This window comes from Bombyx mandarina, chromosome 01, assembly GCF_030267445.1.
Source record: "Bombyx mandarina strain Sakado chromosome 01, ASM3026744v2".
NCBI lineage: Eukaryota > Metazoa > Arthropoda > Insecta > Lepidoptera > Bombycidae > Bombyx > Bombyx mandarina.
The window spans coordinates 19,479,658-19,495,245 of record NC_143208.1 but is presented as its reverse complement, the minus strand read 5'-3'; the positions used below and the strand labels follow the sequence as shown (position 1 = coordinate 19,495,245).

The window sequence follows — 15,588 nt, the reverse complement described above, 5'->3', positions numbered from 1 at the left end:
CAAACCAAATTGAAGAAAATTTGTATTTAACAACCTTTGATGGAGGCCAAAATGAAGTTACACAAGCTACGTGCCGCGCGCCTTTATTGAATCAACTTCACTCAATATTGGCTTTCCACTGAGCTTCTTTCCATACAGATTTAAAAAAAAAAACTGCAGCAACCCTCGCAAATGGGCGAAAATGAGTTAACCAAAGTCCATAGTCAACTAGAAACTTGTTATAGGGAATAATAAAGTTAAATGAAATGTTTGTTTTGTGATAACAATTTTCGGTACGGTTCGGGATATTTTAACCATCTTTTATTTCTGTTTTTATTATGATTTAAAGAAGCTAAATTTCAGCAGTATTTAATATCCAGTGTGTTTTAATAATTTAAAACTACCGGCTCTCGCGATTTCCTGATCTGTTTGGCCAATTCCGGTTCTTAATATGTTAAGCCCAAGCTCTGGTGATTAAGATAAAGATAAAGAAGCCTTTATTAACAACCTTAATTCATATTTAGGTACATACTATTTATTTTTTTTCTTTTCATTTGACATCGGCTAAGATTGTTTTGCTTTCGCATAGACCTCCCCAAATCCTGCCATAAGTTCCGGTCGTGGCATTTCCTCTTCCACGTAGAGCCTGCAACGGCTTGTCGTCCTTTTAATCTTTTCCCCTCTCGAGGGTACCATTCAGTTACTAATTTAGCCCATTTTTCTGTTTTGCTCCTTATTAAATGACCTATCCATTTCTGGTGATTACAATATTTTAATTTACATAGTTTCGAACTTCTGACATCTTTTTTCTCCCCTACTTATTCATTGGTAGCCTGCTATACCAGCTACGCGCGGACGGGTAGGTGAGCTCACGGACTCAACCTGAGAGAATTTGCTAACACTTCTAGCAAGAACAATATTTCGCAGAATCCACACATTGTAGAATCTACACAAATAGGCAGGATGGTGGTACCTAACCGCACGGACTCACAAGACGTTCTACCACTAGTAATTACGCAAATTATAATTTTGTGGGTTTGTTTTTTATTACACGATGTTCTTCCTATATTCCTATATTCATTCACCGTGGAAGTCAGGCGTGAATATTTGTTAAGTACGTATTTCATTAGAAAAATTGGCACATGTCGCCGGGATTCGAACACCGGTGCATCGCTACTTACGAATGCACCGGGCGTCTTATCCTTTAGGCCACGACTACTATGAAATATTATAAATTATAATGATACTATAAAAATAGCGAATTCTTTCCCATTCGTGACCCAGCAGTAATATGAAGGCTTCTCATTTAGGATCTAACCTATGGCAGGGCAGATACGATAACGTGTTTTTTTTTATTGTCCTACTATTTCTTGAAGTTTGTTTGCGTATGCTGAAGTTTTACCAGCCTGTTTGTTAGGCAATACTTTGACAAATTTAATATCAGACGACGATTGCATTTCAGTTCAGTACAAATGTTGAACTCCTTTATGTTTAGTATTTCATTAAAAAATATGCAACTCCGCTTGTATACTTTTTTGTTATAATAAAATTTCTGTGCAGGGTGTTCCGCGCGACATGGGTACTCTTTTTTCATTTTGCAACATCTCCCTGTCGTACGTAGGAATGTAAAACTTTTAATTGTGATTTATTTCGATGTTACACGAGTCTGGTTGATATGACGACAGAGATCGAGACGACAGAGATGGTTTCGATTTTAATTTATATTTGTTGAGTGTTATGTTTTACGAACGCTGGTCCATAATTTTACCGTTACCGGTTTTGAAATCAATAGAAGGTACTTGAACGACCAAGGATCAGGTTGAGAGGTACCAGCGCGTTCATGTCGAATAGCAATCAATAGTGTAAGAACCGCAGAGGTCTACGTGTGATGGCATTAAAAAAGAAACATGTAAATAAATAGTGTTTTTTGTCTATAGTCGCAACTTTCCGGAGAGAACGTAAAATACAATGTAATGTGAATGTACTTTCTTTGTTATCAATATTAATCAATAATATAGAATTAATATTTTAAATTTGATGATACTGAAATATTACGAGAACACAATACACCGTTAATTCGGTATGATTATGTGACAGCACACATACGACTAAAGCTCCGCCTTAAATCCAAACAAACATTTGATATTCAGTAGAAACTAAGGTTCAAGTCGTGTTTGCGGCTTAATCCATCTGATATACTATTATAGACGCATCATGTCAATCAATGCGCTCTAATTGGCACGCCGCATCCACAACCATACATATACATATGTAAATAGCTCCCGTTGTGTGATTTGAATGCTTGTAATTCAATCTAAGAGTAAATACCTACAGCGGAATTCCGAAGCACGTCGAGGTAAATGTAGCCTTCGCGAAAATCGCCGTTGCACAGATATTTTTTACATATCACTATTCATTCTACCATTCTCATAACTCCTGGTCTCAGGTGGTTACTGTAACCCATATTCCCACTACCCTTCCTCTCTTCCTAATACACAGCATTGCTAACATAACACCATAAGTAATCTGAATGAAGTTCTCACAAACACTTGAGGGTGTTTTTTTGTGAAAACAGTTTCCATTCGCTGTTTTACGAGTACAACGTGCAAATAATAAACATCCGTATTCGTTGTACTTTACGTTTCACATTTCGCTATCCCATTCCATTCGTACCGGATGATGATGTACTCCCGCAAGCGACGTTAGTAAATAAATCGAACCGCGCATTGATCTCTCCTTGATCTCCCGACACTCACGTAATTTCGCGCCTCGCTTCCAAGTCGAGGTGCTTCTGTTTTCAAAGTTTAATTACATGTCATTTTACATCTCGCAGCCTCTGAAAAGAAACAAATCTAACTAAGCTGAGCGAGATGCGTACCTACATCGCTAGGATAGTGCCTAAATCTTGAATTTATTTCAAGTGTTTTCAAGTTGTACATGCAACTTTGCTTATAATGTACATAAGAGAATTCCGATATACATAAGCAAAGTTATGATAATTATAGATAAGCAGAGTTTCTCGAGAATATTCTCGCCGAGACGTAATCGAGGTTGCGGGTTCGTCACTCCAGAAGCGAGACACGCGACCCCTCTCTTTTTCAACCCTTGCCCACGCAATATTGAGTGTAGGTCTCTTGCCTTACACCAGCCACTTTGACCGGTCCACCTCGTTGGCTGTCTGCGCACGTTACGACGCCGTCGAGTACGTTATATACGCGACTCATATAGGGTAAAACCTGGATAGATGCCGCAGCGGGATAGATGCCTCATGTTCTAAAAACCTAACTTCCCGCACTCATGACAAAAAATTAATTTAATAAGTTGGAACCACAGTCACCCTATACCTTATCTACCATTTGACAATCGCGTGGTGACGAAGTGTTTTCCTCGTGCACATAATTTTCTAAGCGCGGAATTTCACGAACACGTCAAAGATTGAAAGGTTAGCATTTAGCGTGGTATAACTTTATAATTAGTGTAAAATTCCATTATATTTTTTGCTACGTGAATATATTGGTTCATTGAGTCTGCATCTAGGTGTAAATAAATGCTATTAAGTTTATAATTTATTTACAAAAAATTTGGGCATCTATCCTTATCACAAAGGATAATTGCCCTGATTTTTTGGGGTATAGGTGCCTTTAGAGGCATCTATCCCTCCATACTCTGCCATTTCAGAATACAGCAGAAATATGCCACGAAAACATAAAACACAAACAACTGATTTACAGTTCAAGCAGCGAAGATGAAGACAACCCACTTAACTATAAAATGAAAGGAAATAAAACAATAGATTTGCCCCTAAAGAAATCTAAGGGATAACCCTAAAACGCATGTAATAATATCTGCATTGAATGTTTTGAAAACTATAAAAATACGAAGTCGTAATCCTACTGAATTCAATGTTTAGTGTTTCAGAACTAGCTACATGAAACGTGTTTTTCAGAAATTATGTAGAAGATGTGGAAAATTTAAAGCACTATCCAGTTAAACTTCAATTGGACAAAATAATAAAGATATCTTTATTGTGTTAATTTAATATAAAAAAATATGATTTTGCAATGTACACATTGACACTTAATGTGAATATTTTATAAACAATTAATTGTTTAAACTCTTGAGAGTTTATATTTTTGTTGAATAAATATATGTAAAATTTAATTTCATAAAAAAATAGGATAATGCATGTTGAAACTAAAAAAATTGAAGTTTAGCTTACGCTTACTTAACGCTTTAAAAATTTAATTATGATCATTTGTGTGATATGAGAACTATCTTTTAATTATAAACATTCATAGACTTAAAAAATACAAAATATTTTTTATTATTATGACCCATGTTTCTTGGAGACAATTATTGCTCTGTTAGGAATAGAACTTCTTAATATTTGGTTTGGTTTTTACATTTTCACGATATAAAGGGCATCTATCCTGCACGGCAGGCATCTATCCTACTCAGTATTTTCTTGGTGGGGCAACTATCCATACAGTTAGGCATCTATCCTCCAAAAAAAGGTTCTACAAAAAACGAATTTCTGCAAAATCTGTATTTGATTGGTTAAAAAAATTTTATACTAATTAAACATAAGGGATTGAGCTAACTACATTAATAGAAATTATTCGAATAAAATTTATATTTTCAAAATTACATGACTATTTCAAAAAGTGGGGCATCTATCTCGGCTTTACCCTAGTCTTCCTAATTATCAATCAATTGATGATCATGAATGACAGTTGAAGACGCTAATCTTACTGTGTGCTCTCGCATGACAATCTAATGCGATTATCTTAATGCTCGTTTTATATAATTCTCATTGTATAAAACTTGTTAATTTGATGTAAACTGCAATTAATCTATTCATCTTATTTCTTTATATTTATCTCTAAGATTATTTCTTTTACAGACATATTTCAGTTCAAATGATCTAACATCATAATATTCGGGTCGTCTATTAATCAGGAGATCTTAAAATAGAAGTTGCTCGATCTAGTCTATTTTTACCCTATTATTAGAATCTGTACCGTAGTAACCGTATCCTCAATCCTTTACATATCTTTCACACTAATTACTGATCCTCCAGAGGAGGATCGGTCGTAGAGCATGTCACAAACCCGCACAAGGCAAAGTAAGCAGCCGTGAGCCAAACACGCCTTGCGTTCTGACGCGCAGACGTAGGATCAAATAAATTAAGATTTCACTGACATATCTCAATGTTGCGGATATAAATACCAATGATGCGCTAACCTAACGTATTGCATTAAAATGCATTGTAATGTGCGTAAGATCTAAACACGTCGAATATTTACGCAAAATCATTTTCAATAACAGAAAAATATGTTGATCTCGTCGTCGTTTGTTTTATATATTTAGTTCACAAGCTATATGAATTAACCTTGCGGTGTAGGATTTCAAAACAAGGCTAACCTCCCACCACTGTCACGGCTAACATATTACTTATTAAAAACATATTTTAATGTGATTTCTTGTTATTGTTTGTGCGCTGGTCACTCGCTCACACGGTGTTGTCGTCGCTGTCTCTTATCTGATAAATTAGTTTTTATTTATGAAAGAACTACAGTAGCGTTCATGGTCAAAGCTTGTAGAGATGCTTTATGATAATGACAACTTTATGTTAAAAACATTTACTATAAAGGAGCGTTTAACGATAAATTAAAACAATAAATGAAAATCCGCGATTCTGGTGCTATTAACGTTTAATTAAAAATTAAAGTTACAGACATCAATTTTTTTGTCGACAGTACTACACGACGGACGGCGGTCGCAATAGTCGCCGGGAAGGTCTGGGCTCCGCTGAAGCTACCGAAATGGTTTTGAATAACCTCTTCTACATAACAGCCAAGGTAAACTGTTATTCACTTTGATAAATTCATCTCATGCCATGTTTGTTACAGAAAGACTACATATGGACTCCTAAATTACGATGATCGTTTTTGCTGTGTCATACAATATTAGAGAAGCTTATCTTTTCTAAAGTTATCGCTTTCCACCAACTTGCTGTGTGCTGATGATATTGACAATGTTAACATCATGAAAACATTTGAGGTTAATAAAAGTACATACCGTGATGCGTGATCAATATCGCCTCAGTTGCCAAATACAATATATTTAATAATATATACAGTGACAGTTCGGTAATATTATGTTAAATTCAAAGTGAAAATATACAGGAAGCTGATAAATAAGTAATTTGTAAATGGAAAACAATTTGCGTTCTCAAAGCTCAACAAAAATGTTGCATTCGGAAACGATAAAGGAAAGAGCTTCTACAAATCGGGTGGGTGTTGTCGCTTGTTAGACCGACGGCCTAACGTTATGTTCGGAACTTGTAAATGTGCTACCTTATCTTGACACTGTCGTTAGCGCGATCCAGGTCCGTGCTAGCTGCAGCCACAACTGCAATGTTAAATGAAGGCAACAAGTGGACAACTCCTAGCGCCGGACGTGACCAGGGACTAAGCGGCGCCTCTTAGCCTCTTATCTTATAATTGATCACATTTCAGTTTCTTCATGTCGTGATTTTGTTATATATCGTACATTTTTTTTCCTGCCTATTTGTTGGTAGCTTAAGATGCTATTTCAAGTTTGCGCGGACTGGTAGGTGAGCTCAAGGGTTCAACCTGGGAGAATTGCTAACACTAGTTCTAGCAAGAGCAGTGCTTCGCTGAATCTTACTGGTGGTAGGACCTCTTGCGAGTCCGTACGAGTAGGTAACACCGCCCTATCTATTTCTGCCGTGAAGCAGTAATGCGTTTCGGTTTGAAGGGTGGAGTAGCCGTTGTAACTATACTGAGACCTTAGAAATTATAGCTCGAGGTGGGTGGCGCATTTACGTTGTAGATGTCTATAAGCTCTAGTAACCACTTAACACCAGGTGGGCTGTGAGCTCGTCCACACATCTAAGCAATAAAAAAAAATCTACCACCGGATCGGAATCGCGACCCACTGAGAAGATCCAGCGAGAAAGTCAGTGAACTGTGTCTATGGGCTAGTTTGCACGTCAAACTCTTCGTCGGAGTCGACGAGTTCGACGAGGACGGTGAGCGGAGCTTGAAGAGCCGAAAAGCACCGACAGTTGATTGAATTTACATTACTGCCGCCTCTCTTCATTCTCGGGGAAGGCACAATCACCTCCCTTAGATAGGCAAGCTGTAACGGCGGTACCATTTGCTATTCCTTAATTCACTCGTTACATTAACAAATACAAGTTCATCCACGAATTGACCTATAATATATATTAACTAATAAAACTTAAAACGCCCATTTACGTCGGAACTTGTTCCTTCGTCATATCTAGCACAAGTAAGCTATCCACCTTCACCTGTAAAATGAGACGGAAGCACTCATGTTAATTCGACCTCATTGGTTCCCTTAATACCAGTTAGGCAGTGAATAACAAAGCACAACTATAGGTAGTAAAAAGCATTGTTAAATAAAATCTTCCATCACATCACTAAAATGTACGGTGTACGAGTCAATTCCTCTCACACGAGGAGAACGTCTCTACGGATCCTATTTGACGTCAAACACTAACCTTCCGTAACGAAGCAAAAGAGGTTTCCCTCGTACCGAGTAAATCGACTTCAGTGAACTCTGCTTGACGAAACATGTTTTCCTTTCCTGAAATAAAAGCACAAAACCGAAGCTTAGAGAGATACACTGAAAAAAAACTTTACTTTAAAAAGGTTGATCTATTTTTCTTGTAGTGAAATGTACCTGAATTATATTCGTAGAATTGTCTAAGAAAAAAAATACAGTCGCACAAACATAATACAATCGTCGTTGAGGATAAAATTCACAATCGGTACCAGAATGATGGAAGCTAGAGACCTACCCTACATTTATCATTAAATAAGGCCCTTAAAAATGATACAATAATGTTACCTATAAATACTTACAATGTGAGGAGGGTGAGTGCTACACACCTGTACGCTACCGCGAGGGACCCCTGTCTAGACGTCTTGGAATTTCAACACGCTACGGACATACGGCGTTGGTCGGACAATCTTGTCAATACATCAAAATTCTTTACTTAAGCGCACATTTTTATAGGCCTTAAAAGTGCTAACATTACATTACAAACCGTTTTATTAGTGGTACGTCGTGTTATGAACGATGTTGCGTTCCGGTGCATCCGGTTCGGCTCGGTTTCTTGTCGCAAAGTTGCTATTGCCATACAGTTGAGACTACCACCTCATGTCTAGAAATGTAGCGCCATCCCATTGTACAGTCATAAGGGTTCCGTTAGGTGAGCCTATAATTAGTCTGTCGATCTGCAGCAATAAAAATACTAGAAATAAGAAAAATGATTTGCAGTCAAATCATCATCAGCGTGCTTAGAGCGAGTATTTTAACGTTCTCAAATTTGTATGCAGTTAGAATGTAGGCAAACTCCATACAAATTTGAGTTAACTTTTACGCTATCGAGAACGTTAAAAAACTCGCTCTAAGCACACAGCTCTTATTCGCCTTTCCTAACTTACACCACAGAACCCGGTCTTTGACTCTCCCCGCGACTAGCTACAATTTATTGGTAAATAGTTTACATAAACTAGTTTTTATAAATATATGTATGTATCAATAATGTATACATCAATAAATTAAATTTAAAAGTATCGTATTTCTTCATTCTCAAAAGTGGCGAAGCTGCTATTTTAGCGAACAATAAACCGTACTACGCCATAGGGAGCGGTTCAAAACCTTCTAGTTAGAGACACAAAGATGGAGGTCTTAAGACCCCTGAAGCGTTCCGCTGTAGCATTTCCTGCATAAAATATGACAACGTCGAACAACTCATTAGCTGTAGCTCAGAATATTTGAGCACCATTCGGGCAGCGCATCCGACTTCTGAACAATGACTAGAATCGAACTGTATAACGAAATAATTGAATACAAAAATTACTCTTTGTTACCGGAAATGTAAGAAGGCACACCGAGAATAGCCAGCCTCTTGTACGTTCACACATAACGTTGTTTATAAATTTTGGAAAAATTGAAAAAATAATCAATTTCTTAGAGAACTGAAGAAAAAAAAATTATGATTTTTTTTAACTCTTGGACGGCATATTATATCATTTAATATTGTCTTTCGTAACATTTTTTCGTACGCAACTGGTGTACCTATTCAATATAAAATGTATGTGTATAAAAAGTATAAAATCAATGCGAGATGAAATCGTAATGTTTTAACTTGTGTTTTTAATATTATTAAAGCGTAGTGGATGCGCACTTCATAGTATGAAGGTCAAGTTCAGGCATGGGTGAGATCGTCATGGGCTCACCCCTGTTTACCCCATCCGTCATCGGGCGCGACCTTGATGCGCCCTTCCTACATGAACCGATTCTGCAACGTGCTACTACGCGCGTGTAAACATCGAATCGTTTCCGCAGTTTATCATAAAAAAATCTCTAAATGTATCAATGTTAGGTTAGGCCTGATGAGCAACCTATAAAAATGTGTAACATAAATTTAAATTTTATCAAAAGTTTTCCAGTAGAAGGATGATAACACAGAAATAATATCAGGATTCTTCTTCTTCAAGATCTTGATTTATTTTTGTGGACTATAAATCATTGTCTTTCTGAATAACAAACGAACCTAATGTATTGGTTGGCATAGAAAGGAGTTGATGAACCGGTGATACCGAAAAGTTGGCATAGACAGGGGATAGAATGTACCGGGAAAATAAAACTGTCGAATTACTAAAGATAGTAATTCGACAGTTTTATTTTCCCGTTTATATCTAGTGGAGTCTCCCTAAGTCTAAATATTAAATTCAAACGAGCATAAACAAAAATAAACTGGTTATAAACAAATTTAGACTGTGAAGATAACTTACGGCGACCTTACAGTAAAAATTAAAATTCAATTAAATAAAAAAATCATACACGTGGAAACAATTTAGTGGAAACAAACTAGCTCTGGCCCTCTATAGACTCTCAATCACTAACAAGTGCTTATCAAATTTTCTTAAATATCTATCTAGATATCTTGCTATGAATACACGTTGACAACGCGGTCGTAAACGCTTCCACTGCCTAAGTAATATAATGCTCTCATTGTGTACGATACAACACAGAGTTCCTAATAAGGGAGAGGGTCGAAAATATGGGTATACTATGTTTTGATGTTGTTTTAGCAGCCCTAATTAAATAGGGAGATCATAATCTTGTTTAGGTCTTATTTCGGTTCGAATGTGAAGCTTAAATTTACAAAGACTAAGTGAGTACCTTTAAAATTGGATTGGGCGGACGAAGGGTACGCAACATGCACCATGGAAATTTTGTTTGTGTTGCAAAACAAAATTATGCTGCTAACAAATTTTTTATTGAAAGGTATAAGAAAATCGGTTATGGTTGCGATTGAAAAATATTACGATTTAAATGAGATCTTATCTGTCAAGTTGGTCTTCCTATCTACGTCAATAAAAATTAATACTAAATATTACATGGCCTATACCCATACGGCTTCGTTTGACAGTTTTCGGACAACCACCCCAAAGAAATCGAAGAGCTGTGGTCGACGTTATGCGCCTGTTGGCCGAACAACCTAAAGGTCATCATCAGATATCTGATCATCGTCTCCGGAATGGCACCCAACGAACTTTTGCCATATGTAAGTATCACTGTTTTAATCTATAACTAGCTACTGTTTGGTGGTTGATTGGTCACGGAGCTTGTCAGTCGCCGAATGCCCGCGACGCTCTAATGGATGTAAATTAATTGCGCACAACACAAAGCGGTAGTCAGGATCGGGCCCTTGGCAACCGTCATTTTCGATGCACGAGCTTATTAAATTTGGCCCTATTAGCGATGGCGGGAACCCTAGGACTCGGACGGGGGAGACTGATCATTTTACGCTTTAATACGATTGGGAAAGATTGTTTTGTTTGTTGTTACCCAACAGACAGCTACCTGGTGGACTTTGATGTTGAGTGCTCGAGTGTTTTTGTCCTCTAATAGCCCTTTTAATTTAGAAGTGCTCAAAGAGACGAAGGGGATACGATGCGTTGCAATATTTTTGACTAAACTGACGAGTATGTTTTAACTGGAGCGCTAGGTAATAGTTATTTAATTTTACAATGCAGGCGAAACGCGTTGTCTTATACCTTGCCCGGCCCCGGCCCGAGCGACTTCTTGATGAGATGATGACGGAACTGCAGACAGTCGAGACTTTGAACTGTCTCATCGAGCGCACGGAGACTCCGCCCTTCTACAGGCTCACATCCATGCGCAAGGCCACGTCGGGACACAGCGACGGACCCGGCACCGGCTCGCAGGTGACCGGGGGACCGGGGGGACCAGTAGAACACGCATCAAAATTGAAACAATTCCCTGCTCATTCATTCAAAAAATATAACTTTTCACGTTTTTTCTATTGACATTTAGAATAAAAAAATTACTCCAAAAATATTATTAATTGATAAAGCTCGTCAATAGCCCCTAAAAGAGAAAGAAAACGTTTGACAATGAACAGTGTGTTTAGTTTTTTAACGTTCTCGATAGCGTAAAAGTTAGCTCATATTTGTATGGAATGGGTTCGTTTGCCTACGTTTGCCGCTAGGGGCGCTGTTCCAACTGCATACAAAATTGGGTTAACTTTTACTCTATCGAGAACTTTAAAAAACTCGCACACAGAAGGGAAAATGTTAACAAACTGTTTTGCCTTTAGTTATGTAAACACATATTTTCGATTGCTAAATATCACACTCACCCGATAATACTTTCTCACTTAGACCCTAAGATCTAGACACAAATAGTTTACTATTGTAGACGTTGCGGTATCTACAGACAACTAAAGTCATCAGAAACTACTTTCAATTTCTATTGCGAATTTCGATTCTAATTGTCGCGTTCGTGGGTACAAGCCGGATCCGTATTCGCTAACGTGACGTGTTGTATGTTAGGACGCAACCGGTCGGACAGGTGAACTGGCGCCAGTCGAGAAAGGAACCATCCATACGAAGAGACATAGCGGTGAAGATCCCGCCAAAGCAAGGTTGGTTGGTCCCTATTTACTTTTTCATCGTCTAAATGAGTGACGGAGATAACGGCCCACTTGTACCGAAGACCATGGCCATAACTATCTTGGGACATGAACTATCAAATAAAGAATGATGTAACGACTGCAGCCATGCATCGATACAATAATATTATTTTAATAAATAATAGTTTAAAAAAACTAAAAACACGCTTTATATAAAATTCAACTAACCTAAGAACTTATTTGAATAATATCTTAAAAAGCAACCCACGCTTTTTTTAAATAATATATTTTACACTTTTTTCAATTTAAATTTTTTAAAATTACTTTTCATTTTTTTAGTAAAATTTTCTATAAAAGCGTATTTTTAAAACTATTAAGTACTTTAACATCAATTCCTGCCTTATCGACTATAGATAAAAATTATATAAATTGGCAAAAATCTCATTTTGCAAATTAAATAATGGAATAATCTTATCAAATTAGTGCATTGTCATGGGTCCTCGATAAACCTACAAAGTTTGAATGAAATCTGGCCGTTTAACGTGGGTCAAAATCACGTCTAAAGGAGTCAGTTACAAACATACATACAAGTGAAGCTAATATAAAGCGTGTAATAAAAAATATTTTAATTACATTTAATAATATGACATCTTCGGACGTTGATAAATTCGTAATAAAATCGTTGTATCAGGAAGGGTAGAATGTAACGATCAATGATTAGCTCTGTAGGTCTGTAGCATGACGCGGGGTGAGCTGAGACCCCATGACGGTCATGCGGAAAGTATCAAGCTAATTTGGGCGCGTAGTCGATCACGTGCCAGCCAATATTGCATAAGTTACATTAAATCAATGTTATTGTTCTCTTTGAGATTTAAATACTTAATACGAATGAGATACTAATTCCTTTTTTTTTGTTATATGATACGTCAGCTTTCCCACATAATTGCTATGTTTTTTCAAATTTTTTTTTTTTTTCATATTCTATTTATTACAGTTGTCTTGTACGGTAGTTATTGGTGTTTCGCGACTGTGCGAGTTTTCGTATTTACACATAAAATGTTATTTATTAATATAACACGAGAACCGGAGTTGAACATGTCTGAGTAGTTTTAAAGCCACTCAAATAGGGGCTCCGATTTTACGGAATTAATTCGATTCGCTGCCGGAACTTATTCATTCTCGTCTCATTACATCGGCTTACACTCGAAACTGTTTCCGTCTTAATCGGGCTGAGCTCTAAATACCAAATTGAAGCCCATCCAATTATTTAAAAAATTTATAAACACTCAATTATTTTAAAGATAGATTCAGTCAAAAAAGTATCGAGAGTGGATGATTTGTTTATGTTTTCAAACTTTTTTTTTTGTTATATTCAGATTGACACAACTGTATTCCATTCTGGCGCGGAATTTGAGTTGCATATTTTATTTAGATTAAATACAGTGGTGTTTTTAGTTAGATCATATCTAGTGTGTATTGCGAATTTGATAATGAACAAAAACATCTGACAACGAATTTACTTAAAGTATCGCCAATGGGATTTCTTGTTCGGACTCGTAAAGTTACAGAGAAACAACGACAAGTAATTTGAAGACTGAGGAGTCACTAATATATCTATTACTGACTACGTCTATTAGTGTATTAGTATATTACCGACGCTATATATGTACATATATTATCTATATATTAATACGTGAATCAAAAACTTTGTACCCCTTTTTACGAAAATTGCGCGGACGGAGCAGAATGAAATTTCCCACACTATAGAGAATAGAGAGAAGAAGCTCATAATGTTAATTTTTTTTTTTTAAATAATGCATATAAAATATATTAAATCAATAAAAAAAACATTACACACACTACCATGTACTTGACAACACGCACGCGTGTGTGTGTCAAGTATAATAAATACAATATGTTTATTGTCAAACTTTTCTGATTGCTTATAATCTGTAGTTAAATTGAGAATAGATTAAATATTGTTTCTCCTTAAATAGTCTTGCCGAAATATGTGATTATAGATTTTGACAATAGGATTTTATTACTATAGAAACTTATAATTTCAATTAGTTATAGTCAAATTTCGACTACCGGGGCACCACTAGTATTAATAATAATTTCTATATTCTTAGTGTCTTATATTAGTAAGCTTAGGAAAAAACGTCTATATGTGATGTCCAGGAAACACATAAAGCTGAGACGTCTCTTCTCACTATAACTTTTATAAAAAATCGTGTGACTGGTTTGACAAATAAGACAGACAAATTAAAGATAAACTCAAAAATAAATATATACTTGAAAACCTATATAACTTAAAAGAAGGTTCTATCACTATATTGGTAAAGGAATTTCTACAAATCCACCGTTGGTACTCTGTAGCAGCAGGAACTCACTCACTCGACTCCACTCAATAGCCCGTCCCACGTTTACTTGCTGATTTAGAAGTTCAACTCAGTGGGCTGTGTCTTTTGGGTTAATTTACTCGTCAAGCCCTTCGTCGCAACTGACGAGTTCGGCGAGGACGATGACCGGTGCTTGAGGTACCTAAAAGCATCGTTAATGGATCGGGAGGATCCTTAATGACGTGTTTAGAGCCCAATTATTGATAACTCACTGTCTAAACTTATGCTACATATTAATAAAAGATTTATTTTCGGAACCAATTACTGAAACAAATATGAGAATGTGACTAGAATAGCAGGACTGCAATAAGTACTGGTGCAATCTCGCACCTTCTTCATTAAACATTTATCCAAATACATATTTTTCCCTTGTAGACGTTTCAAGTGGACTTGTAAACGTGAAAGGTCGAAAATAGAATTACATAAGAGGACGCTATTTCAGCCCAAATTGTGTATTTCATCTCATTAATTATCGAGTTTTAGAGTGTACTTGAATGTTTATGGGATTATTCTCAGCTAAGTTGGAAATGCCTGGGCATTATCGAATTAATTTGCGTTGCTTAGCAGAGCTCCTTCGGAGGTATCGTATACCGGAGGCGGTCCCAAAAACTTCTCTCTCATCAAAGACTAGGTTTCAAAACGTTATTTTTGCTTACATAGTGATTATTTCAATTTTACACTCTTTAAATGTCCTTTAACGTTCAAAATGTCTGTGGCTTCAAACGAAACCATGCAACGACGTCAATAGACTGCCGGAATAAAGTTTTATATGTATATATTATTATACCGAAGGCGTTTCCGTGAAATTGGATTTCCTGAAATTTCCAAGAGCATTTTCCTGTACAAAATCATTGTATAAACTTATATACCCGAATTTCACTAATAATAAAATGTTAAGTCTATTAGGAGCTACAAGCTATGTATTTTTTATTTACTTTATATTTCAGATATGTTTTAAACACGGTATTTTCGCGCCATCTTAAACAATAATAGGATTTAACCTCCAACACATTGACACTACTAACTCTCTCATTTAGCATGCTTATACTAAAACTCTTTCCGCAGTTTATTATCTGTATTTAAATTCGATACTTTAAAAAAGAAAATGCCTACAGCTTCCGTTATACTCTCGTTATATTGAGCTTTCCAATAAACAAAGCCTGCCTACACGGCTCGGATTTTCCCAATAGTACATATTTGTCA

General features: G+C 36.4%; 1 protein-coding gene across 8 annotated transcripts in view; it reads left to right on the top strand.

Moving 5' to 3' along the window:
• The window catches only part of fry (microtubule binding protein furry), a 177,739-nt gene that overhangs the window by 129,043 nt on the left and 33,108 nt on the right, over nucleotides 1–15,588 (top strand). For all 8 annotated transcript variants that reach the window (XM_028171001.2, XM_089732027.1, XM_089732013.1 and 5 more), the window contains 4 exons: nucleotides 5,739–5,840; nucleotides 10,478–10,612; nucleotides 11,085–11,276; nucleotides 11,904–11,995. In XM_028171001.2, coding sequence (XP_028026802.2) covers nucleotides 5,739–5,840; nucleotides 10,478–10,612; nucleotides 11,085–11,276; nucleotides 11,904–11,995 — 521 coding nt within the window. The remainder of the gene's footprint in view (nucleotides 1–5,738; nucleotides 5,841–10,477; nucleotides 10,613–11,084; nucleotides 11,277–11,903; nucleotides 11,996–15,588) is intronic.